This window comes from Passer domesticus, chromosome 27 (genome assembly GCF_036417665.1).
Source record: "Passer domesticus isolate bPasDom1 chromosome 27, bPasDom1.hap1, whole genome shotgun sequence".
Taxonomy (NCBI): domain Eukaryota; kingdom Metazoa; phylum Chordata; class Aves; order Passeriformes; family Passeridae; genus Passer; species Passer domesticus.
This window is the reverse complement of record NC_087500.1, coordinates 4,102,699-4,128,066: the sequence shown is the minus strand read 5'-3', so window position 1 is coordinate 4,128,066 and position 25,368 is coordinate 4,102,699. Positions and strand designations below refer to the sequence as shown.

The 25,368-nt window shown below is 52.2% G+C and overlaps 3 protein-coding genes and 1 long non-coding RNA gene across 5 annotated transcripts; 3 read left to right on the top strand and 1 right to left on the bottom strand.

The window, feature by feature from the left end:
- The first annotated feature begins 2,488 nt into the window (after positions 1-2,488).
- ORMDL3 (ORMDL sphingolipid biosynthesis regulator 3) lies at positions 2,489-11,942 on the top strand. The gene is made up of 4 exons (XM_064400166.1): positions 2,489-2,644; positions 6,405-6,605; positions 7,789-7,940; positions 8,069-11,942. Exons 2-4 carry the CDS (start codon positions 6,432-6,434, stop codon positions 8,202-8,204), a joined length of 462 nt encoding a protein of 153 aa, XP_064256236.1. The 5' UTR covers positions 2,489-2,644; positions 6,405-6,431; the 3' UTR covers positions 8,205-11,942.
- On the bottom strand, positions 10,698-25,311 carry LOC135286926 (uncharacterized). Its single transcript, XR_010350904.1, has 4 exons — positions 25,105-25,311; positions 20,765-20,905; positions 18,877-20,538; positions 10,698-14,569 (listed from the first exon to the last, which is right to left on the bottom strand). It is a non-coding gene; the product is annotated as an uncharacterized LOC135286926 (long non-coding RNA).
- LOC135286923 (gasdermin-A-like) lies at positions 14,003-18,544 on the top strand. The gene is made up of 9 exons (XM_064400163.1): positions 14,003-14,222; positions 14,388-14,583; positions 14,985-15,150; positions 15,223-15,316; positions 15,713-15,760; positions 16,010-16,164; positions 16,360-16,510; positions 17,207-17,280; positions 17,418-18,544. Exons 1-9 carry the CDS (start codon positions 14,003-14,005, stop codon positions 17,652-17,654), a joined length of 1,341 nt encoding a protein of 446 aa, XP_064256233.1. The 3' UTR covers positions 17,655-18,544.
- Positions 19,142-23,784, top strand: LOC135286924 (gasdermin-A3-like). Of its 2 annotated transcripts, none has more exons than XM_064400165.1 (10): positions 19,142-19,277; positions 20,386-20,650; positions 20,813-21,008; positions 21,260-21,425; positions 21,498-21,591; positions 21,974-22,027; positions 22,254-22,408; positions 22,602-22,746; positions 23,033-23,106; positions 23,245-23,784. In XM_064400165.1, exons 2-10 carry the CDS (start codon positions 20,431-20,433, stop codon positions 23,476-23,478), a joined length of 1,338 nt encoding a protein of 445 aa, XP_064256235.1. In that variant the 5' UTR covers positions 19,142-19,277; positions 20,386-20,430; the 3' UTR covers positions 23,479-23,784. The 2 variants fall into 2 exon arrangements, with proteins under 2 accessions (XP_064256235.1, XP_064256234.1); XM_064400164.1 differs by lacking the exon at positions 19,142-19,277 and adding an exon at positions 19,386-19,484.
- Positions 25,312-25,368: the final 57 nt, after the last annotated feature.

Here is a 25,368-nt window from a genome sequence, read left to right as displayed (position 1 = left end):
TACCGGGCCCCGGGGCCGCCGGGCGGGACGCGGCTCCCGCTGCCCCGGTCCCGATCTCCGCGGCGGGAGAGCCCTGCCCCGGGCACTGACGTTCTCCCGCTGCTGCGGGGGGATAAAACGTTTAGGAGGCGCCTGGCCTGGATCTCGCTTCAATTAGGAAAAGGGAACCTGACGGCAGCCAGGCACGGCCGCGGGCAGATCCTCCCCGGAGACCCCGCACTCCCCCGAGCCCCGCTGGCTCTGGCACCCTGGAAGTGCTCAAAAAACGTGTGGATGTGTACCTGGGGACATGGTTTAGTGGTGAAGGTGACAGTGCTTGCTTGTTGGTTGGAGTCGATGATCTTAGAGGTCTTTTTGATGTTTCCATGCCCGTAGCCAAGGCCAACGCCGACCCGGTGCCGGGCTCACCGGGCAGGCTTGTCCCGGGACACCGGCAGGCACCGGCAGCCACAGCTGGTGCTGTTGAGCACTCCTCTGGCACGTCCCAGTTCGGCCGGGGAGCGGAGCAGCCCCGTGCTGCCCATCGCCATCCCCAGCGCCGCCGGGAGCTCCAGAAGGAGCAGGGACGGGCTCGTGTTGGGATGTGGCGGCTCCGGTGACACAGCCCCTCGGTGACACAGCCCCCCGGTGACACAGCCCCACGCCGCGGGACGGGGCCGAGGGGCCAAGGTGACACCCGGGTGCGTGGGGGACTGAGCTGGGACCCGGAGAGGCCGTGGGTGACCCCGGCAGCGGGAGCAGCCCCCGGGCTGCACCCACGGGGGTCCCACCAGCACAAAACCTGCAGTGCAGCACGACCCACGCGGACCCTCCCCACATCAGGATGGCTAAAAATAGCTGGCACCGGCTTCTCGCTGCTGCCACGGAGCTAAATATAACCGGCATCGACCGGGCAGAGGGACCGGCAGCGGGCAGAGCGGGAGCTGAGCACGGCCCGGCACCGGCAGGGCTGGGAGCGAGCGAGGCCTGGGAATCCACACGGGAACAGCCCCCCCTGAGCACCGGGGGGACGCGGCTGCAGCTGCCGGTGAGCGGATGGCGCCGGATCCCCCCGGGAACTCCCCGCCCCCGGTGCCGGTGTTCCCCGGGCGGGTGAACGCGGTGTGGGGAGCCCAGGGAGCGGGGTCGGGTCCCCCCCGCACTCCACCGGCAGCGGCGGCTGCTGCATCACGGAGAGCGATGAATATTTATGGGCGGTTAAAAATAGCTGCTGCATTGTGCTTCCCCCTCACGTGCGGAGCCAGCGGGGTGCGGGGAAGCTGCTAAATTAGATGTCACCGCGCAGAGAGCTGCTCAGTCAGGCAGGAGCAGGATAAAAATAGAGCCTGCTGTGCGTGCGTGGATCTCCTGCAAAGCAGGAGCGGATCCCGTGGGATCCCCCGCCTCCGCACCGGCATCCCCGCACCGCGCCCTGCCAAGAGGGCACCGCAGCGGAGCCGGGCGGGGACAGCGCGGTTCCACCGGGTGGCAATCGGTGACTTTTTGTCTGCTTTACCCCCCATGTGCGTCTCTCCGAGCCCAAAGCCCTCTGGAGGCAGACACTGCTGAGCTCTGGCTCCGGCGGTGACCCCGTGCCCTGGCAGCAGCACGGTGCCAGCGTGTGACACCCGGGCAGCCCTGGCAGCCCGCGGGGGCTCCGCGCTCTCGCCGTGCCCTGGAGCCGAGGCAGGACGGACGGACAGGGTCAGGACACACAGCTCAGCGTGGGGGCGCGGGGGCACTCAGGGAACCTCGATATCGCTGTGACTCCACCTGGGCCAACACCAAATCCCAGCGTGGGCTGTGCCGAGCAAAATGTCTGTGCCAGCTCGGGGGGCAGAGCCAGGGGCAGCCGGGAGCAGCTCGCTCGGGTCCCGGGGCACCAGGGGCAGGGGGTTTGCTGCCCCTCGGCTGCTGGAAGAGCCGGCAGCAGGCGCTCACAGAGCCCTGCACAGATGGCTGCGGCACCCGTGGGCCGTGCCAGCCCCACGCGATGAGCTTTGATGGTTGTGCAAACAAAAGCGGAGCCAGATGGTCTCCCCCGCGCTCCAGCGCTGGAATCCCGCGCTCGCTCCCAGCCCCGACCTTGGCTGGGTGTCCTGCGGCGCTGCCGGCCTGCCCGGGCTGTCTGCACAATGCTGCTGCTGGGCTTTTGATGCTGTCACGGAATCAGAGTAGTTTGGGTGGGAAGGGACTTTAAAAACCCCGCAGTCCCACCCCATGCCACGGGCAGGGACACATCCCAGTTCCCCAGATCGCTCCAAGCCCTGCCCAGCCTGGCCTCGAGCACTTCCAGGGATGGAGCAGCCACAGCTCCTGCTGGAAGCTCCCCCAGCGCTCCCCCAGCCCCGGATTTCCCCTGGGAGGAGCGGCAGGGGGTGCAGCCCACCCTCCGCGGGCAGCCGGGTCTGGGGTCTGCTGTGAGCGGAGCGGGGCTCGCTGCATCCCCCGCCGCCCTTCCCGGGGCCGCTCCCGCCGGTTCCCGTGGCGGCTCCGCCTCCGCCGCGGCTGCCGGACTACAGCTCCCGGCGTGCCGCGGCGGGGCGGGCCGAGGGGCCGCCGGGAGCGCACGGGAGAGCACCGGGAGCGCGGCGGAGCGAGCGCCGGCCCCGCCGAGCCGAGCCGAGCCGGGCCGGGCCGGGCCGGGCCGGAGCGGGCGGGAGCGGTGAGTGCGGGCCGGGGGCTCTGCGCTCCCCGGGGGCTCTGCGGCCGAGCCCCGCGGCGGGGCCGGGGGAAGGTGCCTCGCACGGGCCCGGCCCGAAAGGAAAACAGCCCAAAAGAGAGAAGCGGGTGCTGGGATGGAGCCGGGGAGCGGCGGGGTGGGAGCGGGGGTCCCGGGTGGGCAGTGCGGGTCCCCACGGAGCGGAGCCCGGCCGCGAGCGGGTCACGGTGCCTCCCGGGGCACCGTGCCGTCCCGGGAAAACGGGGAGGAAAGTGGGGTCTGGGGTTCCACGCGAGCCCGGAGGAGCCCAGCCTCGGCCTTCTCTTGGTGTCCAAGATCTCCCGTTAAATCCACCGGGAAAGGCCGAGGCCCCGCGGCGGCTCACGCGTGTCCTCGTCCCCGTGTCCCCCGTGTCCCCTCCGGGGCTCTGGCAGCCCCGGGCCCCCCGAGGAGGAACCGGGCAGCGCTGGGGCTCAGACACGTCCAGCACGGCCCCGGGCTGCAGGGACACGGAGCGCTGTGTTCCCAGTGTCACCTCTCACCCAGCCCAGCCCAGCAGCGTCCCCCATGTCCTCCGCTGCACAGAAGGGTTTAAGGGATTTGTTTGGGAGGTGGCAGCTGTTGCTGCCGGAGATTGGGATCTGTGATCCGTGGGATCATCGTCACCTGCAGGCTGGGAACACTCGAGATCAAGATAAGCACCCGAGCCCTCCTTCCCTCCCCAGCCCCGTGAAGATCCTGCAGCAGGGTGCCAGGGTTGGAGCATGACCCTGAAACCCCTGGGGAAGGGTGCCAGCCCTGCCAAATCATAGGATCGTTTATTTAGGATGGAAAAGGCCTTTAAGATCATCAAGCCCAGGCGTTAAGCAAGGGAACAGGAAGAGGTGGTGGTCACGCTCCTCTGGGGACAAAGGTGAGGCAGGAGCTGGCCCTGGACAGGGAGCAGGACAGGCAGGATGAGGGCTCAGCTGTGCCCTTTGCCACTGGCCACAGCTCTGACTTTTCCCCTCCTTGGATGGCCACTGTCCAATGTCAGCACAGCCCTGACCTTCACCCTCAGCCTGGTGCAACATTCAGGATTTTCTGTTCCAAAAAAAAAAAGTGGGAAAGCAGAGCCTGGCAGGAACTGCTCGGGGAAGGGGGGCTGGAGTCCTTCCCAGGGTGGCTGTGTCTTGTTGTCCTGCAGGTGAACAAATCCTGGTGTGGAATTAGGAAGCAAACATGGGATGTGGGATGGGGGTAGGGACAGAGCTCTGGGAGCTCCTGTGCCCTCAGCCAAGCTTGTGCAATCCAAAATTTAGGAGAGCTGGGCCAAGGCAGAGCTGGTGAAATATTTAAGGTGGGGAAGGACAGAGTTGGAGACGTGGAATCACCCTCATTGCAGCAGTGAGTGCTTGGTGTGTGTATGTCCTGCAAGAATGAATTAACCTCTCATGTGTTCCAGCATCCCACCCCTCTAATCCTTAATTTCACAAGGAAGGGAAACTGAGGCACGGAAGGAGAAATCCTTCACATACAGCTTCCAAGTGGGGCCCTTTCCCACCCAGTTGTGGGTCTGCAACTGCCCTCATTTGCAGAGGAGACCAAATCCAAGCTGCTCCTTAGCTTTGGAAGTTGTGGTTGGAAATTCCACAGCACCAGCCATGTGCACCTCTGGCTGCAGGGAGCTTCCACAGCCCTTGGATAACGATGTCAGGAAAGGTTCCTGGAGAGAAGGCTTTTAACTGTTGATGAAACTAGATTTTAAGGGCTCCAGTGAGAGCAAGGATCACTTTCTGTGGGCAGTCCCTCCTCCTGCACCCCTCTGTTGCTCCTAGCCCCAGCCCTGTGGTTCCTCCTGCTGCACAGCTGGAATCCCACAGACACAGCTCTCTGTGGAGCATCCAGCTGTTCCTCACGCCTGTCTCCAGCATCCTCCAGACTAAACAATCTCATTTCCTTCCAGCTGTCCTTGCAGGTCATGTTTTTCCTACACCTCTGTTCATTTTCTCCAGCTCCTCCCAGGACTGGACAGTGTTCACCCAACATCCAGGAGAACCATTTCCCATGTCTGGCACTCAGCACTCCTGTTTACACATTCCATAGGGTGATTTTCTTTTTGTTGTTGTAACAATCTGACCCTTTTTGACTCATTTATCCTTTGCCCCAACCTTCTGAGAGCCCTTGGGAATTGCAGCAGTTTTAGGACAGAGCTGCTCCCTCTGCCAGGGGTGAAATGTTGAACTCTGGCTCTCAGTCCCGTTTCCAAATCAAACTTTGGGCTTTTCTCTGGAATATCCATAAGTTGGTGACCTGGGAGTTGGGCAACAAAGAGTGAGCACCCCACTGACCTGGAGCCACTTTCCTGGAAACAAAATCTCCAGGTATGAGCCCCTGATGGAGTGAGGTGAGGATGTGCAGCAGCAGCTGCCTGTGTGCATGGGAGAGGTTTGGGAGTTACTTGGAGCATTCCAGGAGCTGTGGAGTGGAGGCTGGCTGTGAGTCCCAGCCCTGGGCAGGAGTGGGGATGGTGCCAGCTCCTGAGCCAAGGCAGGCCCAGCACTGTGAGGGAGCTGGGAACAGCTGGCAGTGAGGAGAGTGTGATGTTGGATCTGGCTCGAGCTCGCCTCCGGAGAGCTGGAGGGAACAGCAACACAGCCTCCAGCTGTGGGAAGCAAGAGCAAAGGCACAAGGCCAGACATCAGGAAACAGCCTTCACTGTGGGGTGCTGTGGCCAAGGAGGATGAACTGGATCATCTCATCAAGCTCCTCTTCCGTGGGACACAGGGATGATTTTACAGAAGAGTTTCCCTGGTGTTGGTGTGAAGACATTCAGCTTTACAGTGGGTTTAGTTTGTGCTGTTTCCTGTAATCCCTGGATATCAGTGAGCCAGAGCTCTCCTGCTGCCACTGGCACTGTGTCAGTCCAGAAAGCCACTTGATACCTTCACTGTCTCAGAGGCACCACTCCAAGGACTTGCTCTGAGAGGGTGATACTCTCTTGCTTCCTCTCCCTCCTGGCATTGTCCAGAAAGCCATCTTTGTGCTCCTCCTACATGGCAGTCGTTGTTTCCAGGTAGGGGAAGGGCTGACTCCTCCACAGCTCTTCCTCCTGAACATCCTCCCAAGGCACTTTGAGCTGTTATCTCTCCCTTTTTGCGTTCCTCAAGAAGGATCTCATTCCTTCCCTGGGGGGCAATTTTTTTTTAGTCCTCTTTTTTTCCCCCTCTGTAAGTATTAAATCTGAAGGCAAAACACGTGAGCCAGAGCAGGAGACCAGCAAACCTCCTGAGCTGTGCAGAACCATGTTCATTTAGTTAAATTAATTAGGAGATCTGTTGATACAGAGCCTTTCCTCTGGAAATGCTCTGTTCCCTTCCCAAGTTTAAGTCATGCTGACTCCATAAACACGCAGGAAGCTTCCTATGCTGTGTGTTTCCATGATTAACACTGTGATGAGATTTAAAAGTGCTGAAAAGTATTGGTTTGAGTTTTGTCAGGCAATCGTGGGATTGAACCTCGACACCTCGGCTTCAGGAAAGCATCTCACATCACAAGAAGCTTCTGTCACAGACAAGCTTCCCACACATAATTCCCAAATCTCAACCACTCCCGGAGTCAGCGACGTCAGCTCTAAGAATGGCACTAACGAGGGGCAGAGGAGGGAACTGACTGGGGATTTTTATAGCAAACAGCACATTTTGGCTTTGCTTGCCAACCAGCCTGTGCTCAGCCCCGCCGAGCAGTTTGGACCCGGGCTCTGACCTCGCTGTTTGTGCTGCAGGGGCTGCTGCCAGCCAGGAGGGGCAGGATGAACGTGGGCACGGCGCACAGCGAGGTGAACCCCAACACGCGGGTGATGAACAGCCGTGGCATCTGGCTGTCCTACGTGCTGGGCATCGGGCTGCTGCACGTCGTGCTGCTCAGCATCCCCTTCTTCAGTGTCCCCGTGGTCTGGACTCTCACCAACATCATCCACAACCTGGTAAGGGAGCGGCGTGGCCCGGGGCACACATAGGGAGCCTTGCACAGCTGTTGCTCTGAGCAATGTGCTGAGATTCCTGGTGAAATAATTCCTTTGTGTTTCCAAAGATGCCGGGTGAGTTGCTCAATCTCCGGCCCTCAGCTTGTACTGGTGCCTCTGGGTCATGGATTTAAATCCAGCCCAGGTACAGGTGAGGCAGCAACACCTGGTGAGGCTGCTCAGAGGGGATGTGGATTCATTCCCTGTAGGGCAAGTCCTTCATTGTGTCCCCTTCCAAAAGAAATCTGTGACAGACCCCATCACTGGGGTTGGTAAAACCTGAATTGGCCTCGTGAGAGTTAAGAAAAAACAAGATTAACCCCCAGATTTTGTTCTGCCTAAAGTGAAAGATTAGTCCAGGAACTGATTCTTCTCTCTGAAGATCAAATCCCCACATAGGTCCCCTTGGGCACAGGGGACAAAAAACTTCAGGGATGGAGCAACTGATTGTTTATCTTTTATTCTAAATAATATCTCAGCCTGGGAATATTCCAGAGATAAAAATTACAGGGATTGAGGACCCTCGTGATAAGTTATTACTAGAGGGGGATAAAAACCTCCACAAACGCCCAAACTGGAGCTGCTCAGGAGATAAAAACCTCCACAAACCCTCAAACTGGAGCTGCTCAGGAGATAAAAACAACCACAAAGCCCCAAACTGGAACAGCTCAGCACTCAGCTCACAAGCTTCTGGCTTCTCACCCATCTTCCCTGGCAGCTTTAATTTCTGGGGACAAAAAGGAATTTAAAGGCCAGGAGTGGCTGTACTTGGGAGCTGTGCTTGGAATGTTTGTCTGTGACTTGTGCTCCCCTGGTAATCAGGGGGTGACAGACCTTCTCGCAGACATTTTCGGGGAGCCTTCAGGCAGCAGGCAGGCGCTAATCTCCCGATCGCAGAGATCCCAGGGCTGTAATCTTGCCACCGCCTCCTTGGCTCACACCCAGAGCCGAGCGAGAGCTCTGACGTGGAGCAGCCGAGCTGGCCCGGCCTTTCCCAGCTCTCCTTTCCTCCCTTCCCGGCCGCCCCGGCTTTTCCAGCAGCTCCACATCCCTCTAGTGGAACGGCGCGGGGGTGCAAGCACTGCCGTGGGTCCGGGGTTTTTGGGGTGCAGGGCCCCGTGTGCCTCACGTGTGTGTCCTGCAGAGCATGTACATCTTCCTGCACACCGTGAAGGGAACCCCCTTCGAGACCCCGGACCAGGGCAAGGCCCGGCTGCTCACGCACTGGGAGCAGATGGATTATGGAGTCCAGTTCACCGCGTCCCGCAAGTTCCTCACCATCATGCCCATCGTCCTGTGAGTATTCTGGGCTGGCTGAGCCACCTCGTGTCCCAGCACCCGTCGGTGTTGTGTCCTGGGAGTTAAACACACGGAATGCCACAGCTCAGTTTGCCTCTCCCTCTGTTCCCCCCTTCCCTCTGCAGGTATTTTCTAACCAGCTTTTACACCAAGTACGACCGGATACACTTCATCATCAACACCATCTCCCTCATGAGCGTCCTGATCCCCAAACTGCCTCAGCTCCACGGAGTGAGGATCTTTGGCATCAACAAGTACTGAGCAGCGCGGCCGGAGCGGATGGCGGAGCAGCGGGGCCCGGGGGGCTCCTTCCCTCCAGCCCCTTTTCCTCCCCACACACAGACTGGGATGTGGTTTGGCAGTGGCCGTTTAAAGGCAGATCCCAACAGACACATTCCGCATGCTGGATCCTCGTGCCCAATAAATCCAAACCAGCTCCAGAGTAGAGTTTAGCGCGGAGCAGGACGTGCGACACCGGATTTCTCTTCTCCCAGGGTCATCAATAGATGCAAAACCACTGAGACTTTGAGGTACAACAAGGATGAATTCTGGGAAGAGTCTCATCTATTCCAGACATGGAATGACGAGGATAGGGATGAGGGGAAAAGCTTTTAGTGCTGGTACTATTGCTGTGGTAAATGCACTTTAAAATACATTTCCCTTCCTGAAGCTGGGTGCTTTGAGCAGAATGTGAGGGAAATAATTTCCAAAGGGATACAGCCAGACTTTCCCAGGACTGGATGGTTTTGGGGTCTGATTTCCAGTTTTAGGCGGGAAGTGGGAGGGGGAAGTGAACGACAGATTTTTATTTTGCAATCTTTGACACCACTGAGAAGGGAAGTTCTTTTCCTAAAAAGAGCACAGGAAGAAGTGACCTGCAGTTTGACAAAGCTTTTGATTTCCTACATCACCATCCGTGTGGTCCAGGGAAAAGGTGGATAGATCCAAAATCATGCTTGTTACTTTCAGTTTATACCCAAATCTGCCCAGGTAACTCCTCTCCCCACCCCAAACTGCTGTTTTTAAGTGCACAGGGGCTCAGTGGGCAGGTGATTTAATGACTGACACCAAAGGCCATGGAGCTCTTTGGAGCATGGACATGGACAGGTGTGGGAGAGGCTGACTGGGCAGGTACAGGAGGAGGGCTGATTGCTCTAATCAAGCAGGCAGCCATCCTTGACTTGGAATTTTTCTCCTCACTTCAGCTCCTTGGTTGTTTAAGTGCGTGTGACTGGGATTTGCCAGTTCTGCATGGACTCAAGGGTTGGATTTCTGGCTTAGCTGGAATCTGTCCCTCAGCTCCATGCCCAAGGGCTGTGTGAGCAGCAGCACCAGCAGCAGATGAATTGACCAGCAAAGGAGTCAATTTGTCACTGATAGTAGATCCTGTCACAGAGGAACAAAATCAAGCCTTTTTCCTCTAAAATCACCACCTAAATAAAGCAGGCTTAGGTTTCCTGGCTGAGACAGCTTTTACTGTTTTACTGAAAATCAGAATGACCTGATTTGCCTTTGGGTTGTGTCCCAGATGGAATGGGCTTTCCCTCACTCTTCCCCTGTAACCCCATGAAAACCTATATTTTTGTTGTCTTAGTGCTTATATCGTTTCACCTTTTTTGACAATTGTATAAATCTTTTAAATCTGCATTTTTTTTTTGTCCTTGCAGTAGCAAATCCAGCTTTAGAGACCGTGGTGGAGAGTGTTGAGGATTTGGATGGTCTGAGCATAGGACATGGAAGGGGGAATTTTTAGATCTGTTACTACTCCATGCATATTTTAGCCAAGTTGCTTCACTTCTCTCTCAGACTTCCTTTGGGACTGCTACAGGGAAGGGAAAATATGGAGTGTACCTCAAAGGGCTGCTGGAATGCAGGGAGAACCATCCCCTAATGTGTTTGGAAAGTGGAAATCCGAGTGAAAATGAAGTTTTCAAGCAGGTAGAAGGAGAAGAGAATCTGGCTGGAGACCCCAGGGAATTGACAGATGTGCAATTTCCTTGATGGGCAGTTTAAACCTTCAAACCTAGGATAGAAGAGCTGCTGCTTTAGCTGAGGTACTCTCTACCCTAATCGGCTCTTTAAGCTACTAGACAATGATAATTGTGATAAAAATAGAGATATTTCATCAATCAGCTGGGAAATGACACAGACATGGGCAGTATTCCTGCAGGAGGGCAGGTCCTGGCAGGGTGCCTGAGGCTGGAGCTGAAATTCTGATTGTGGTGCTGAACAGACCTGAGTGTCTGCCCAGACACCACTTCCATCTCCAGGGGAAATGAAAGAAAACTAATTATTGTCATAGAAAACATGGGGAAAACCATCTTTTTTGTAACAGAAACAGCCTCTAGATGCTTTCAGACATGCCTTCTCACAGACAGACATATGCTGGGTATTTCTAAGCATATGCACATCACAGATTTGTAAATTTAGAATAATTATCAATTGAAAGGATCAGCTTTTTATGAGATTCAGCAATAACACAGCTGTGGGTTTGAACACTTGTGTGGTCACTGACACTATCTGACCCTGTTTCCTTAAATTAAAGATCAGCTGGGACTCAGAATGGGATTATGAACTTCTCAAACAAGCAGGTTCTAAAGCATAAAGCCCCAAACTTGTAATTAAGACTCTGCTTAGCAACAAAAGTAAGTATTTTTTGATTTCTCTCCTTCACACAAATGATCAAAACAGCCAATGGCAGAGTCATGACATGACACTCTTCACAACACAGGTGTGGCATTTTTCCATGGAATAACTGACATTAATTAGGACTCAGTTAATCCAGTCAAGGGAAATGTAAAGGGAAATATAAGTAGTATGGAAAGAAGCAAGTTGAAGAAAGATTTCATGTTCTATTGTGGTGAGTTAAGTATTTATATATAATTAATAAGTATTTGAACAATTGCACGTGGGGTAGCATCTTCCTTAAGATCCCAACTTAAGGGTAGGTGTCAGGATCAGTCAAAAATCAAAAGCAAGAAGTCAGTTGTAATTAAACCACCATTTCTGGGTGTACCTGAGGCAGTCTGAAGTGAAAGGACAGCATGAGCAGCTTGAGGGGTGGTCAGACATGTCCTGGCAGGGGACAGATCAAGGGTGAATCCACACTGTGGGAGGAGAAAGGAAACATTACCAGATGTGGTGCTGCAGGGAGGAGATAACTGATTGTTACTGATTTTAAATGGGATTCTGATCACACCACACTTGACAGATTTCCTCTCACACTGGTCCTGTATCATGATCAGGACAAGTTCCTACCTGGAGAGATCAAATCTCCTGTGATGGAAAAACAACCCCTGGTAAGTTATTTTAAGCTTTTCTGTTTTGGTGTGCAATTAAAGAGAAAAACTTCTGAAAGGCTGGAAGCCTTCCCAAGAACTGGCAGCAGCCTGTCCCATCTTGTACTTGGCAAAGCCCCTCAGCCACTGTCAGCACCATGCAGCCCCTGCTCCAGGACTCTCAGCAAACCAGCAAGTCCTCCCAGCCTGCTGCTCCTGAATCAGGGATCCTGACCTGGGAGTCCTTTCACAGAGCTACCAGGCTGGCAAACAGTCCTAACCTTTGCAGGAAAAAGCCTATAAAATTAAAATAAATGGAGGGCTACTTATTCTCTTTTATGTTTGAATCACTGTTCAACTTTGGGTTGTTTTTAGAAGCTCGGTACTGGCCCTCAAGGAGGGGACAGCAGTGGGTTAACACATTAATATTCCTTCTTGTGACTTATGTTGCTTTATCATTGCCTAGAATATCTTTTAAGCATGTGAGTGTTGGTGTGTCCATACCCTCCTTGGATCAGTTAAATCAGCAGAATTAGTTGGGAGGGTTTTTAAAGGAATGTTCTGTACAAAGTTTTAGGGGTTTTTTCCCATAGCCTTCTTTTTGCTGTGGATACAGGAGTCTCATGTAGAGAACTTTCTAAAATAAAGTGTGAATATTTTTATTACTCCTTTGTACAGTATTCTAAGAGAGACTAATAAAACTGAAGTATTCAGGTAAAAACTTGTGCTCGAGTCCTGGAATCTTCACATGGATGGCTTTTGCTGTCAAACAAGCATGGCAATGTGCCCAGGAGACATGGAATGGCTCGGGTGGAAGGCACCTCAAGGCTCCAGGGCCATCCCCACTCCCTGCTATGGGCAGGGACACCTTCCAGTAGCCCACGTTGCTCCAAGCAATATCCAACTTGCCCTTGGACACTCCCAGGGATGGGGCAGCCTCAGCTTCTCTGGGTAACCTGTTCTGGGGCCACACCACCCTCACAGAGAGGAATTTATTGCCAATATCCCCTGCTGAGTTCATTTTTTCATCTGTCAAAGAAGAGCAGCGTTACCTGGCTCAATGAAGTTGAATCATGCAATGATGGAATGATTTGGCTTGAAGGGACCTTAAAGCCATTGAGTCCCACCTGCTGCCAGGGGCAGGGACACATTCCTGTCCAATCTGGTCTGGGACAATTCCAGCAGTGGACTTAGATCTCCTACATCTCTACAAGTTCCAGCCCCTGTAACAGACTCTGCTCAGTGAGTAAAAAGGAAGTGTTACGTAGGCAACAGTCAATTTGTGGAAATGGAACACCGGTGATGAGGATGTAAAATTGCTGAAGTGACCTCACAGCTGGGAACAGCTCCTGATAAGCTGCAGGGTACTGCCAGGGGTCTTCCAGCACGGATCACATCTAACACTGCCCCTGCCCAGGTGCTGCTTCAGGGAGCCCTCGTTAGCAAGGTAAGAGAAATCAATTTACTCTTTGCTCTGGAGTTGTGGTGGTGCGAGCTTCTGTGCGATTCACGGCTCCTGCGTTTCGCAAACACTTCCACACCTCTGAGCAGAAAGGAAGACAGAGATTTTCTCCCCAGTCCTGCTGCTCTCCAGAGGCCACATCACCTCAGCAGCCCCACGGTCTGCTCTGCACGCCCCCCACCCCACCAACAGGCAAGTGCATTATCCCAGGGCTTTGGGTAGGGGAGAGGGTTGGTGCCAGCTCTCTCTTTAACTGCTCTTGTTTAGTTTTTCTTCTCTTCTTGGAGAGTTCCAATAGAAAGAGCTCGGAAGCACTACTAACAGTGAGCACCCAAAGCTGTTTGTCTTTGGAATGGTTTAAACTCACAGAGAGCAGGGTTAGATGGGATAGTGGGAAGAAATCCCTCTGTGTGGTGCTCAGGCACTGGCACACTGGCCCACATCCCTGGAAGTGTCCAAGGCCAGGGCTTGGAGCAATCTGGGATAGCAGAAGGTGTCCCTGACCATGTTAGGGAGAGGAATGGGATGAGCTTTAAGGTCCCTTCCCATCAAAACCGTTCTGGATTGTTCAATTTCTTCTCTCCAGCTCTTTCCCGTAAAACATCAGAAAAGTGAAACTGAAACTTTTTCCTGAAAAGAAGCTGTGTCAGGAAGGAAATAGGGATTTCTTTCTGGCCCTCAAACACCAGCTCTCCCCTGCAGACCACCAGGACTTGCCCGATTAAGGCTGGGCTGGGCTGATTTTTATTTTGGGGGACATTTTCCTTTAATATCAGCATCCACAGCGTGTGTCTGCTGTGCTCTCTCTGCACAATCACTGGGGTTCAGCAGCAAAGGCAAACGAGGCCAAACAAGCCACAGCTCCTGCTGCTTCCTCTCCAAAAGCTCCCTGTAACAACCCTGGGAAACTTGTGTCCCTGGGTAATATCAGTCCTTATTTTGAAAACTTCTTAATAATTAAATAAATACTTTGTTACAATGTCCTGCTTAACCTGCAGCAGGGGAAGTTCAGCTTAGACATCAGGAAAAAATTCTTCACTGAAAGAGTGATAGGCCACTGGAAACATCTGCCCGAGCAGAGGTAATCATCCCTGGATGTGTTTAAGAAAAGAGTGGAGGTGGCACTCAGCACCATGATTTAGCTGATGAGGAAATCTTAAAGTCATAGGCTGGACTAGATGATCTCAAAGGTCTTTTCCAACCTAGTTCATTCTGTGATTCTGTGCTATGATTTCAAGTCATTTGGCTTAACTTGTGTTCCCTCTTTCCCAAAGAGCGATTCCCCTTGGCTTTGCTTCAAAACCTCAGGCACAGCAAGAATGTTTAAAAAACTCAACAAATTCATTGTAAATCAAATGGATCCATGCAAAGAATTGGATCCTGTCGAGAGCATCGCAAACAATGAGCACTTCAGGCCTTTCTGTCTACTGATTAAAAAAAGAAAAGCAAACCACATATTCCACCCAGCTCCCTACTACCAGCAGACAGGATTCACACTGGAGGATGTGCTGCTGCCTGGAGAAGATGGAAAAAGCACAGGTAATCCTCAAATTTATCAATAGGAATTTATCAAATACCATAGGTAATGGTTTTGAACCATTTGAGGCTGAACTGTACCAAGTTTCAGCTTTCCTCGTTGTGTCATATACTTACAGAGCTGAGTCTGTCTAATCCTGCTTAAGGTAATGTATGGAATTATTTCAGAGGCCCTCCATCAAGAATCCAGCCAATTTACTCTCACAAAAGTCAGCACTGACCAAGCTGATGGAGGTCTCAGCATTTCTTTTGACCCTGCCAGTGTAGAGATGAAAGGAGGTGCTTCCTGGTCCAAAGGGTTTTCTATCAAGCCACAGAAGAAGAGTGTACCACTGCAATCACTGGAGGCACTGAGAAGAGAAAGGTAAGCAATGACAAAGGGAGCACACACACTCCAGTCATCTCCCTCCAGCCCATGCCAGGTTAGCAATGGGTTTTCATCTGCCAAAAACCAAGATTAAAACCTTAGGGCATGAACTTCCTCTAGGTAGGCCAGGTTAGACAGGAAATGGAGTGACAAGTTCCCCATGAGCCATCATCTATCTCTAACTGGCCCAGGCTTGGCCAGCAGCATGTCCATCTTCAGAGCCATCAGGGACTGGCTCTGCTGGGCATGGTGGAAGCCTCCGGCAGCTTCTACAGAAGCCACCTCTGTAGAACCCCTCTACCAAATCTCCATTAACTCCATGGAAAACCAACACATCCTCCCCAGATTCCTCAGCTGCTCCTGGTGCTCCAAACCCTTCCCATCCTTTTCTCCTTTAGGAAAATCAACATGGATCATTCCTTCATCCAACAACTACAGAGAACAGGCATCAAGCTGCACATGGTCACTGAAATCCTCGAGGCCTCAGAGGAGGCTGTCTACAAGGAATCCACCAAGGCAGACGGGGGCTTCATGGCCAAATTTTATGCCACACTCTCTGCAAAGGTTTGGCTAATCTTTCCTTGCTTCCCCAACACCTGCACCCAGCTGTTCTAACTGGTTGTTTTCCTTCACCAGGGCACCAGAGAGAACAACCAAGGCATAGTGATACCCAAGGGCTGCACGCTGGCCTTCAGGACCGTCCCACTATACATTAGAGACGGAGAATGGGGTAAGCAACTTCCAGAAATGATGAGTTTCTCCCTTCCAGAAAAAGTGCACAGAGGAAGAATACTTTATGAAGGCTCACCTGGCCCCAGATACACCCTAAACTGGTTTGCAAGGAGAGGGAGGCAGTGTGAGGGACAGAAATCACCCGAGGGAGGCCAAGGTCAAAGAGCTACACAAGAAAGATGCTGTTTGGGGAGGGGTCAGTAAGAAATGGAAAGAAGGAAGTCTCAGATCTACTTTTCAGGAGCTGCAAAGCTGCTGGTGATAAATGGCACAGAGAATCAAGTTTGGGTGTGAAATTTTTTACTCAGAAGAGTCAAGGTGAAAACGGGGAGGGGGACCACCAGTGAGAAGTCTGGTGTAGAACACTGTAAATGTTCTTTTTATCTTCTTTCAGATGTGGGTTATTGCATACCAGAACTCTACGGAAATGTCGGTCCACAAGGTGATCATAAGTAATGTACTTTAGAGCTTCCACTTGCACAACTTTTGGTTGCTTTGGGTAAGATAGAAAGTCCCAGCAAAAAACCAACCACCAGGAGACATGCATTTGCCTTTCCCTTGAGACATCACAACTGCCCACATTCCATATCACTTCAAGAACATCCTTACAAGGGTTTCAAACTCTGGGTTTAGAGCTGCCAGTGAACTCTTAGAACTCAAGTGACAGTTGTGGTCTCATTCTGATTAACAGTTGCCATAACAGGAAAATTAGGAGAAATGGGGAGAGAAGTTGAAATCTGCTGTCAAATCTTCTCTGAGTTATCTCCTGACCTGCAGCTCATCATCTTAAACACCATCACAGCTGTGATGAGAGACAAGAACCTCCTTCAAGAGCTCAGCCACAAAGTAAGTGACGCTTTTCTTACTGCCACCATTTCTAAATACAGACACATCCCAGACCACACCTCCTGTCCCACAAGTCACCTGCCCTGTCACACAACCATCCACCCAAAATTCCTTCTCTCAGCACATCTCCCTGCTCAGGACAAGCAGCAGTCTCTGCCCTCACATCCTGACTTTTCTTTTCCTTGCTCCCCACAGATGGAAGAATTTTCTGAGCAAAATGATGATTATCAGCTGGAAACTGAGAGCCCAGACTTAAAAGAGCTGTTCAGCACCTTGCAGCATTCCCCAAGAGATCATCTCCTTCTGCTGGCAGAAGGAATCACCTACGTCCTTGATGCCTTGCATGGTGAGCCTTTGGGGCTTCAAGAGGAAAACTGAGGCAGGGATGACTCCCACTCCTGCCATTCCCTCCTGCCTTCCTCTCATACTCCTCCTCCTCCTCAAGTGCAATCTACATCTGAGTCCCATGAGGGGAGAAGAGAGAAATCCCCTCTGCACCCATCCAGGGCTCCCTGCTCCCTCAAAGTCGGGTCACAGCTTCCTCCCCAGGCCAGCCCAGTTCTCTGCTCTGGTGACCAGCAACAGGACACAGGCAAATGGCTGCAGCTGTGTCTGGGACACTTGGGCTGCATATCAGGGAAAGGCTCTTATCCCAGAGGGTGCTCAGGCACTGAACAGACTCCCCAGGAATGGTCACAGCCCCAAGGCTGGCACAGCTCCACGAGTGCTTGGACAGCACTCTCAGCACACAGTGGGATTGTTGGGTGTCCTGTGCAGGGACAGGAGTTGGACATCAATTATCAACATAGCTCTCTTCCATCTCCATATTCCATGATTCTGTGAGTAACAGCCAGATCACTCTCACAGTCAGCCTGCACAAATCATTTCCATTAAAACATCCAAAGAAACTTGCACCAAACAAACATTTTCTACAAGAAATTATCCCCCTTCCCATCCTCTTCACCCTTTCCCATCCTGCTCACCAGTCACCTCCATCCCCTTGGTGAGAACTTTTGGATCCAAACCCAGTTTATTCCTGCAGAGTTAACGGAGGATCAGCTGCTGCTGCTGCTGGAATCCTTGGAAAGGAAGATTGTGTCCCAACAGCTGAACCTGGTGAGAACACAAATCACACTTGGCTCCTTTCAAGGGGAGGCAGGGGATATGTTAATCCGAGCAACATCTCCATAGTGATGTCACAAGCTGACAACTGATTGAAAATCTGATTTTGCTTTTTTTATTTTCCTTTAAAGGTTGCAGAGCTACTGAAACCTAATCTGCAGTTTGGGAAGGAGCCTTTCTTTGTGGATCCTGGTCTGCTGTCGTTCCCTCACAAGGAGGAACAGAGGTTAACCATGGCCCTGGTGGAGCTGAGTGGAGTGCAGCTCCAGGAAGATGGATCAGCTGTCCCCAGGGATCAACCCTTCGAGGCTGTGGCAGCCCTGTTAGTGGCCCTGTACACCCTCAGCCTCCTGAGTGGCTCCGAGTAGGAGGTACCTGGCCCTGTCCAGGGAACCCCTCCACAAGATGTTGGGAAAACTCTGCTGACAAGAGTTTTCCCTCCCAATATCACCATTGTTAATGCTCAAGGCTGCTTTGGCTGGCAAAAGCAAATTTAAGGCTAGAAAATTCATTATGGATGCTAAAGGCTGGATATCAAAGTGGATTTGTCTATCTCCCCAAGAATTCTGAGGGAAAACAGGAAAATCCACAAGCCCAAAGAATCACAGGCCTGGCACAGGTGCTTCATGTAATCCTGCTTCTCTTAAAATGCTGCTGCTGCTGCTTCTGCAATCAGTAAATGGGAAAGAGAACACAAAGGGAATGGGAAGGAAATGCAGAGGGGAAAGGGGAGGTGCAAGGAAAAAGGGAAAGAACATACAAAGGCAAAAATGAAAAGCAAAGGAAAATGGAGGAAATGAAAATAAAACAAAAGCCAAAGGAAATCATCAGCACAGATTCACCCTGGTCCCTCTCGGGTTCAGTGGTGGCTCCATTCACTACTGGTTGTAGGAAGGTGGGGAAATCCCAAAGGTTTCACTGTCACCTCTCCAGTCCCATCTCCCCGAGATGCTCAAGAGCCATGGGCAGCACTTCAGAGAGATGTCACAAATATTCCCATTATCACTTTCTAAATAAAGAGCAGCTTCTTAATAAGCAATTTGGTGGTCTCAAAGGCTATTTCTTAATTTTGTGTCTTTTCCATCACATGGCACACATGACAACCTCAGGACTGAGGCTGTACCAGAAATAAGGGTCCTTGATGTGGACACAGCAATCTCATGTAGAGAACTTTCTAAAAGAAAGTGTGAATATTTTTATTACTCCTTTTTACAGTATTCTAAGAGAGACTAATAAAAGTGAAGTATTCAGGTAAAAACTTGTGCTTGAGTCCTGGAATCTTCACATGGATGGCTTTTGCTGTCAAACAAGCATGGCAATGTGCCCAGGAGACATGGAATGGCTCGGGTTGGAAGGCACCTCAAGGCCCCGGGGCCAGCCCCACGCCCTGCCATGGGCAGGGACACCTTCCAGTAGCCCACGTTGCTCCAAGCCCCATCCAGCCTGGCCTTGGACACTCCCAGGGATGGGGCAGCCTCAGCTTCTCTGGGTAACCTGTTCTGGGGCCACACCACCCTCACAGAGAGGAATTTCTTGCCAATATCCCCTCCTGAGTTCATTTTTTCATCTGTCAAAGAAGAGCAGCGTTACCTGGCTCAATGAAGTTGAATCATGCAATGATGGAATGATTTGGCTTGAAGGGACCTTAAAGCCATTGAGTCCCACCTGCTGCCAGGGGCAGGGACACATTCCTGTCCAATCTGGTCTGGGACAATTCCAGCAGTGGACTTAGATCTCCTACATCTCTACAAGTTCCAGTAACAGCCCCTGTAACAGACTCTGCTCAGTGAGTAAAAAGGAAGTGTTACGTAAGCAACGGCCGATTTGTAGAAGCGGAACACGGGTGACGAGGATGTAAAATTGCTGAAGTGACCTCACAGCTGGGAACAGCTCCTGATAAGCTGCAGGGTACTGCCAGGGGTCTTCCAGCACGGATCACATCTAACACTGCCCCTGCCCAGGTGCTGCTTCAGGGAGCCCCCGTTAGCAAGGTAAGAGAAATCAATTTACTCTTTGCTCTGGAGTTGTGGTGGTGCGAGCTTCTGTGCGATTCACGGCTCCTGTGTTTCACAAACACTTCCACACCTCTGAGCAGAAAGGAAGACAGAGATTTTCTCCCCAGCCCTGCTGCTCTCCAGAGGCCACATCACCTCAGCAGCCCCACGGTCTGCCCTGCACGTCCCCCACCCCACAAACAGGCAAGTGCATTATCCCAGGGCTTTGGGTAGGGGAGAGGGTTGGTGGGAGCTCTCTGTTAAGTGCTTTTGTTTAGCTTTTCTTCTCTTCTTGGAGACCTTTACGGGAATGAGACCTGAATGGGTGACTAACCTTGAGCATACAAGGCTATTTGTCTTTGGAGTGGTTTATATTGAAACAGGGTCACCTTAGATGGGATATTGGGAAGAAATCCCTCTGAGGATGCTGAAGGACCCAGAACAGGTTGCCCAGATAAGCTATGGATGCCCCATCCATGGAAGTGTCTATAACCAGGTTGGACAGGGCTTGGAAACCCCTGGGAGACTAGAAGGTGTACCTGACCATAACAGGGAGGGGAATGGGAGGCGCATTAAGGTCCCTTCCCATCAAAACCAATCTGGATTGCCCAATTTCCCTTCCCCAGCTCCTTCCCATAAAACACCAGAAAGCTGAAACAGAAACCTTTTGATAAAAACAAGCTGTCTCAGAAAAGAAACAGGGCTTCTGGCTTCTCTCAGAAACATTTCTTCCTGGCTCTCAAACACCAGCTCTCCCCTGCAGACCACCAAGGCCTGCCCAATGAGGCTGGGCTGGGCAGATGCCTCTCTATTTTGGGGGACATTTGTCTCCAAAATCAGCACCCTGAGGGTCTGCCAGCTGTGCTCTCTCTGCACAATCACTGAGCCTCAACAGCAAAGGGGGACAAGGCCAAACAAGCCACAGCTCCTGCTGCTTCCTCTTAAAAGACTCCCTGAAACAACCCTGTGAAACTTGTGTCCTTGGACAGTGAGGGAGGTTTTGAGTCATTATTTTGAAATCTTCTTAATCGTTAAAGTCATTTGTTACAATGTTCTCCTATTATTTCAAGTAATTCAGCTTAGCTTGTGTTCCCTCTTTCCCAAGGCACAAATCCACTTGGCTTTGCTTCAAAACCTCAGCCACAGCAGAATGTTTAAAAAACTCACCAAATTCATTGTAAATCAAATGGATCCATGCAAAGAATGGGTGCCTGTTGAAAGCATCGCAGACAATGAGCACTTCAGGCCTCTCTATGTCCTGAAAAAAAAGAGCAAACCAAAAACCGTGTTTCACCGAGCTCCCTACTACCAGCAGACAGGATTCACACTGGAGGATGTGCTGCTGCCTGGAGAAGATGGAAAAAGCACAGGTAAGCCCCAAATTTATCAATATGAATTTATCAAATACCATAGGTAATGGTTTTGAACCGTTTGTGGCTGAACTCTACCAAGTTTCAGCTTTCCTCGTTGTGTCATATACTTACAGAGCTGCTGTGTAGTGCTGCTTAAGGTAATGTATGGAATTATTTCAGAGGCCATCCATCAAGAATCCAGCCAATTTGCTCTAACAAAAGTCAGCACTGACCAAGCTGATGGAGGTCTCAGCATTTCTTTTGACCCTGCAACTGTAGAGATGAAAGGAAAGGCTTCCTTATCCAAAGAGCTTTCCATTATGCCACAGAAGAAGAGCATATCACTGGAATCACTGGAGGCACTGAGAAGAGAAAGGTAAGCAATGACAAAGGGAGCACACACACTCCAGTCATCTCCCTCCAGCCCACACCAGGTTAGCAATGGGTTTTCAACTGCCAAAAACCAAGATTAAAACCTTAGGGCATGAACTTCCTCTAGGTAGGCCAGGTTAGACAGGAAAAGGAGCGACAAGTTCCCCATGAGCCTCCTCTTCTACAGGCTCATCCCCCCCAGATTCCTCAGCTGCTCCTGGTGCTCCAAACCTTCCTAAGCTTTTCCTCTTTCAGGGAAATCAACATGGATCATTCCTTTATCCAACAACTACAGAGAACAGGCATCAAGCTGCACATGGTCACTGAAATCCTCGAGGCCTCAGAGGAGGCTGTCTACAAGGAATCCAGCAAGGCAGACGGGGGCTTCAAGGCCAAATTTTATGCCACACTCTGTGCACAGGTCCGGCTTCTCCCTCCTTGCTTCCCCAACACCTGCACCCAGCTGCTCTAACTGGTTGTTTTCTTTATGCAGAGCAACAGAGAGGACAGACAAAGCATAGTGATACCCAAGGGCTGCACGCTGGCCTTCAGGACCGTCCCACTACACATTAGAGATGGAGCATGGGGTAAGCAACTTCCAGAAATGACCGAGTTCTCCATTCTAGGAGAGGAAGAACATTTTATGAAGCACCTCTTGCCTCCAGAGGTATCTTCAGTTTGTCTGCAGATAGGAGGAGGCAGTGTGAGAGACAGAAATCACCTGGGGGAGGTCAGACAACCCATGCAAGTTCAAAGATGCTGTTTGGGGAGGGGTCAGTAAAGAAAGGAAAAAAGGAAGCCTCAGATCCACATTTCAGGAGCTGCAGAGCTCCTGGTGAGAAATGGCACAGAGAGCAGAGTTTTGGTGTTTCTTTTCCTTTCCTACTCAGAAGAGCCAGGGAGGAAGCTGAGTTGGTGACCACCACTGGAAAGGCTGGTACACAAAACTGTTGTTTTATCTTCTTTTAGGTATGGATTATTTCCCAGCAGAAACTGTGAGAAAGCAAGCTTATGTAGCTGATGGTAAGGAATGTATTTTACTGCTTCCACATGCACAACTTTTGGCTGCTTTGGCTAAGATGGAATCTCCCAGCATAAAACAAACCACCAGGAGAGATGCATTTGTCTCTCCCCTGAGACATCACAACTGCCCAAATCCCATATTGCTTCAAATGAGTGTTTCTAGGTTTAGAGCTGCCAGTGAACTCCTAGAATTCAGTGACAGATTAGGACTCCTACTGGTCTGCAGGTCCCTCAGCAGGAAAATTAGGACAAGTGATGATGGAAGTTCGATATTCCTGCCGAATTTTCCCTGAGTTGTCTCCTGACCTGCTGCTCATCATCTTCAACACCATCACAGCTGTGATGAGAGACAAGAGCCTCCTTCAAGAGCTCAGCCACAAAGTAAGTGACGCTTTTCTTACTGCCACCATTTCTAAATACAGATACATCCAGGACCACACCTCCTGTCCCACAAGTCACCTGCCCTGTCACACAACCATCCACCCAAAATTCCCTCTCAGCACATCTCCCTGCTCAGGACAAGCAGCAGTCTCTGCCCTCACATCCTGACTTTTCTTTTCCTTGCTCCCCACAGATGGAAGAACTTTCTGAGCAAAATGATGGTTATCAGCTGGAAACTGAGAGCCCAGACTTAAAGGAACTGATCAGCACCTTGCAGCATTCCCCAAGAGATCATCTGCTGGCAGAAGGAATCACCTACGTCCTTGACGCTTTGCATGGTGAGCCTTTGGGGCTTCAAGAGGGAAACTGAGGCAGGGATGACTCCCACTCTTGCCATTCCCTCCTGCCTTCCTCTCATACTCCTCCTCCTCTTCAAGTGCAATCTACATCTGAGTCCCATGAGGGGAGAGGAGAGAAATCCCCTCTGCACCCATCCAGGGCTCCCTGCTCCCTCAAAGTCCCCCCTTCCCATCCTCTTCATTCTTTCCTATCCTGCTCACCAGTTCCATACCACCACTAAGCTTGGTGAGAGCTTTTGGATCCAAACCCAGTTTATTCCTGCAGAGTTAACGGAGGATCAGCTGCTGCTGCTGCTGGAATCCTTGGAAAGGAAGATTGTGTCCCAACAGCTGAACCTGGTGAGAACACAAATCGCACTTGGCTCCTTTCAAGAGGAGGCAGGGGATATGTTAATTCTAGCAACATCTCCATAGTGATGTCACAAGCTGACAACTGATTGAAATTCTGATTTTGCTTTTTTTGTTGTTGCTGTGAAGGTTGAAAACCTCCTGAAACATGACCTGGATAAGGAGAAGGAGCCTTTCTTTGTGGATGCCAGGGTGCTCTTCCCACAGGAGGAGGAACAGAGGTTAACCATGGCCCTGGTGGAGCTGAGTGGAGTGCAGCTCCAGGAAGATGGATCAGTTATCCCTAGGGATAAACCCTTTGAGGCTGTGGCAGCCCTGTTTGTGGCCCTGTACACCCTTAACTTCCTGAGTGGTTCCAGGTAGGATGTACCTGGCCCTGCCAAGGAATCCCTCTACAAGGTTTTGTGAAATCTCTGCCGACAAGATTTTTCTCTCCCAATATAATCCTTGTGAATAATCAAGGCTGATTTGGCTGGCAAAAGGAAATTTAAGGCAGGACAATTCATTATGAGTACTAAAGGTTGGATATCAAAGTGGATTTGTTTCTTTGGCACCTCCCTGGTCCCAGCACTGCCATCATCCTTGACATGTTCAATGGACACATTCAGCACTTTAGAGCAAGCATACTCTTATTATCACTCTATAAATAAAGAGGACCTTCTTGCTACACAGCTGGGTGTTCTCAAAGTAAATGTCTTAGTTTCGTGTAGTTTTTGGTTACACAGCACATCTGACAAGCTCGGGGTGCTATATGAAAAATACAGGCACTGGGAGGAAGTCCAGTTCAACCTGGCCCTTCAAGGGACCCCTGCTCCCAGCCCCGGCTGCCCTCCTCACTCACGGGATTCCCCGACCCAGCCCCTCACAGGATCCCCAAGCCCACAAGGGACCCTTTGCGGGGTCCCCGGTCCAGTCCGACCCCACATGGACCTCAAGGGACCCCTCACAGAATTCCCGGTGTCAGTCCGGCCCCACACGGGACCCCTCACAGAATCCTCGATCCCAGCGCGGCCCCTCAAGGGATCCTCCCCGTCAAAGACAAGATCCTCACGGGAACCTTCATGGGATCCCTGAGCTGGTCCCAGCGTGGCCCCTCACGGGATGCTTCACGGGATCCCCCCTCACAGACAAGCCCCTCACGGGACTCCTCACGGGATCCCCCCTCACAGACAAGCCCCTCATGGCACCTTTCATGGGATCCCCCGTCAGACAAGCCTCTCACGGGACCCTTCACGGGATTCCCCTCACAGACAAGCCCCTCACGAGACCCTTCACAGGATTCCCCCCCTCACAGACAAGCCCCTCACGGGATCCCCCCTCACAGACAAGCCCCTCGCGGAACCTTTCACGGGACCCTTCACGGGATCCCCCTCACAGACAAGCCCCTCATAAGACCCTTCATGGGATCCCCCGTCAGACAAGCCTCTCACGGGACCCTACACGGGATCCCCCCTCACAGACAAGCCCCTCACGGAACCTTTCACGAGACCCTTCACGGGATCCCCCCTCACAGACAAGCTCCTCACGGGACCCTTCACGGGATCCCCCCTCACAGACAAGCCTCTCACGGGACCCTTCACGGGATCCCCCGTCAGACAAGCCCCTCATGGGACCCTTCACGGCATCCCCCCTCACAGACAAGCCCCTGACGGGACCCTTCACGGGATCCCCCTCACAGACAAGCCCCTCATGGCACCCTTCATGGGATCCCCCTCACAGACAAGCCCCTCACGGGACCTTTCACGGGACCCCCCCCTCACAGACAAGCCCCTCACGGGACCTTTCACGGGATCCCATCTAACAGACAAGCCCCTCACGGGACCTTTCACGGGACCCCCCCCTCACAGACAAGCCCCTCACGGGACCTTTCACGGGATCCCATCTAACAGACAAGCCCCTCACGGAACCCTTTACGGGATCCCCCTCACAGACAAGCCCCTCACGGGACCCTTCACGGGATCCCCCTCACAGACAAGCCCCTCACGGGACCTCAGCGAAGACTCGCCCGCGCCCCCAAAAGGCGGGAACAGCTCTGCACCCGGCGGAAACTCCCGAAAGCTCTACGGAGATTCCCGAAAGAGAGAAGCGAAAGAAGCCGATCGATGCCGGAACCTTCCGAGAGTGCTCGGCCAAAACACCCGAAAATACGGGCGAAAATCTACGAGTGAAGACGGAAACACCCGAGAGCCTCACGGAACTCCACGAGCGGGCTCGGCGGAACCCCACGAGCGCCGCCCGAGCCACCCGAAAGCG

Bases quoted from the DNA above. Each gene is read 5' to 3' on its own strand.
- LOC135286923 (XM_064400163.1), top strand. From the start codon at position 14,003: ATGTTTAAAAAACTCAACAAATTCATTGTAAATCAAATGGATCCATGC. The intron at 15,761-16,009 runs GTGATCATAAGT...TCTGATTAACAG, and splicing joins CGGAAATGTCGGTCCACAAG to TTGCCATAACAGGAAAATTA. The intron at 17,281-17,417 runs GTGAGAACACAA...TTTCCTTTAAAG, and splicing joins TGTCCCAACAGCTGAACCTG to GTTGCAGAGCTACTGAAACC.
- LOC135286924 (XM_064400165.1), top strand. From the start codon at position 20,431: ATGTTTAAAAAACTCACCAAATTCATTGTAAATCAAATGGATCCATGC. The intron at 21,592-21,973 runs GTAAGCAACTTC...ATCTTCTTTTAG, and splicing joins CATTAGAGATGGAGCATGGG to GTATGGATTATTTCCCAGCA. The intron at 22,409-22,601 runs GTAAGTGACGCT...TGCTCCCCACAG, and splicing joins TTCAAGAGCTCAGCCACAAA to ATGGAAGAACTTTCTGAGCA.
- ORMDL3 (XM_064400166.1), top strand. From the start codon at position 6,432: ATGAACGTGGGCACGGCGCACAGCGAGGTGAACCCCAACACGCGGGTG. The intron at 6,606-7,788 runs GTAAGGGAGCGG...TGTGTCCTGCAG, and splicing joins CCAACATCATCCACAACCTG to AGCATGTACATCTTCCTGCA. The intron at 7,941-8,068 runs GTGAGTATTCTG...TTCCCTCTGCAG, and splicing joins ACCATCATGCCCATCGTCCT to GTATTTTCTAACCAGCTTTT.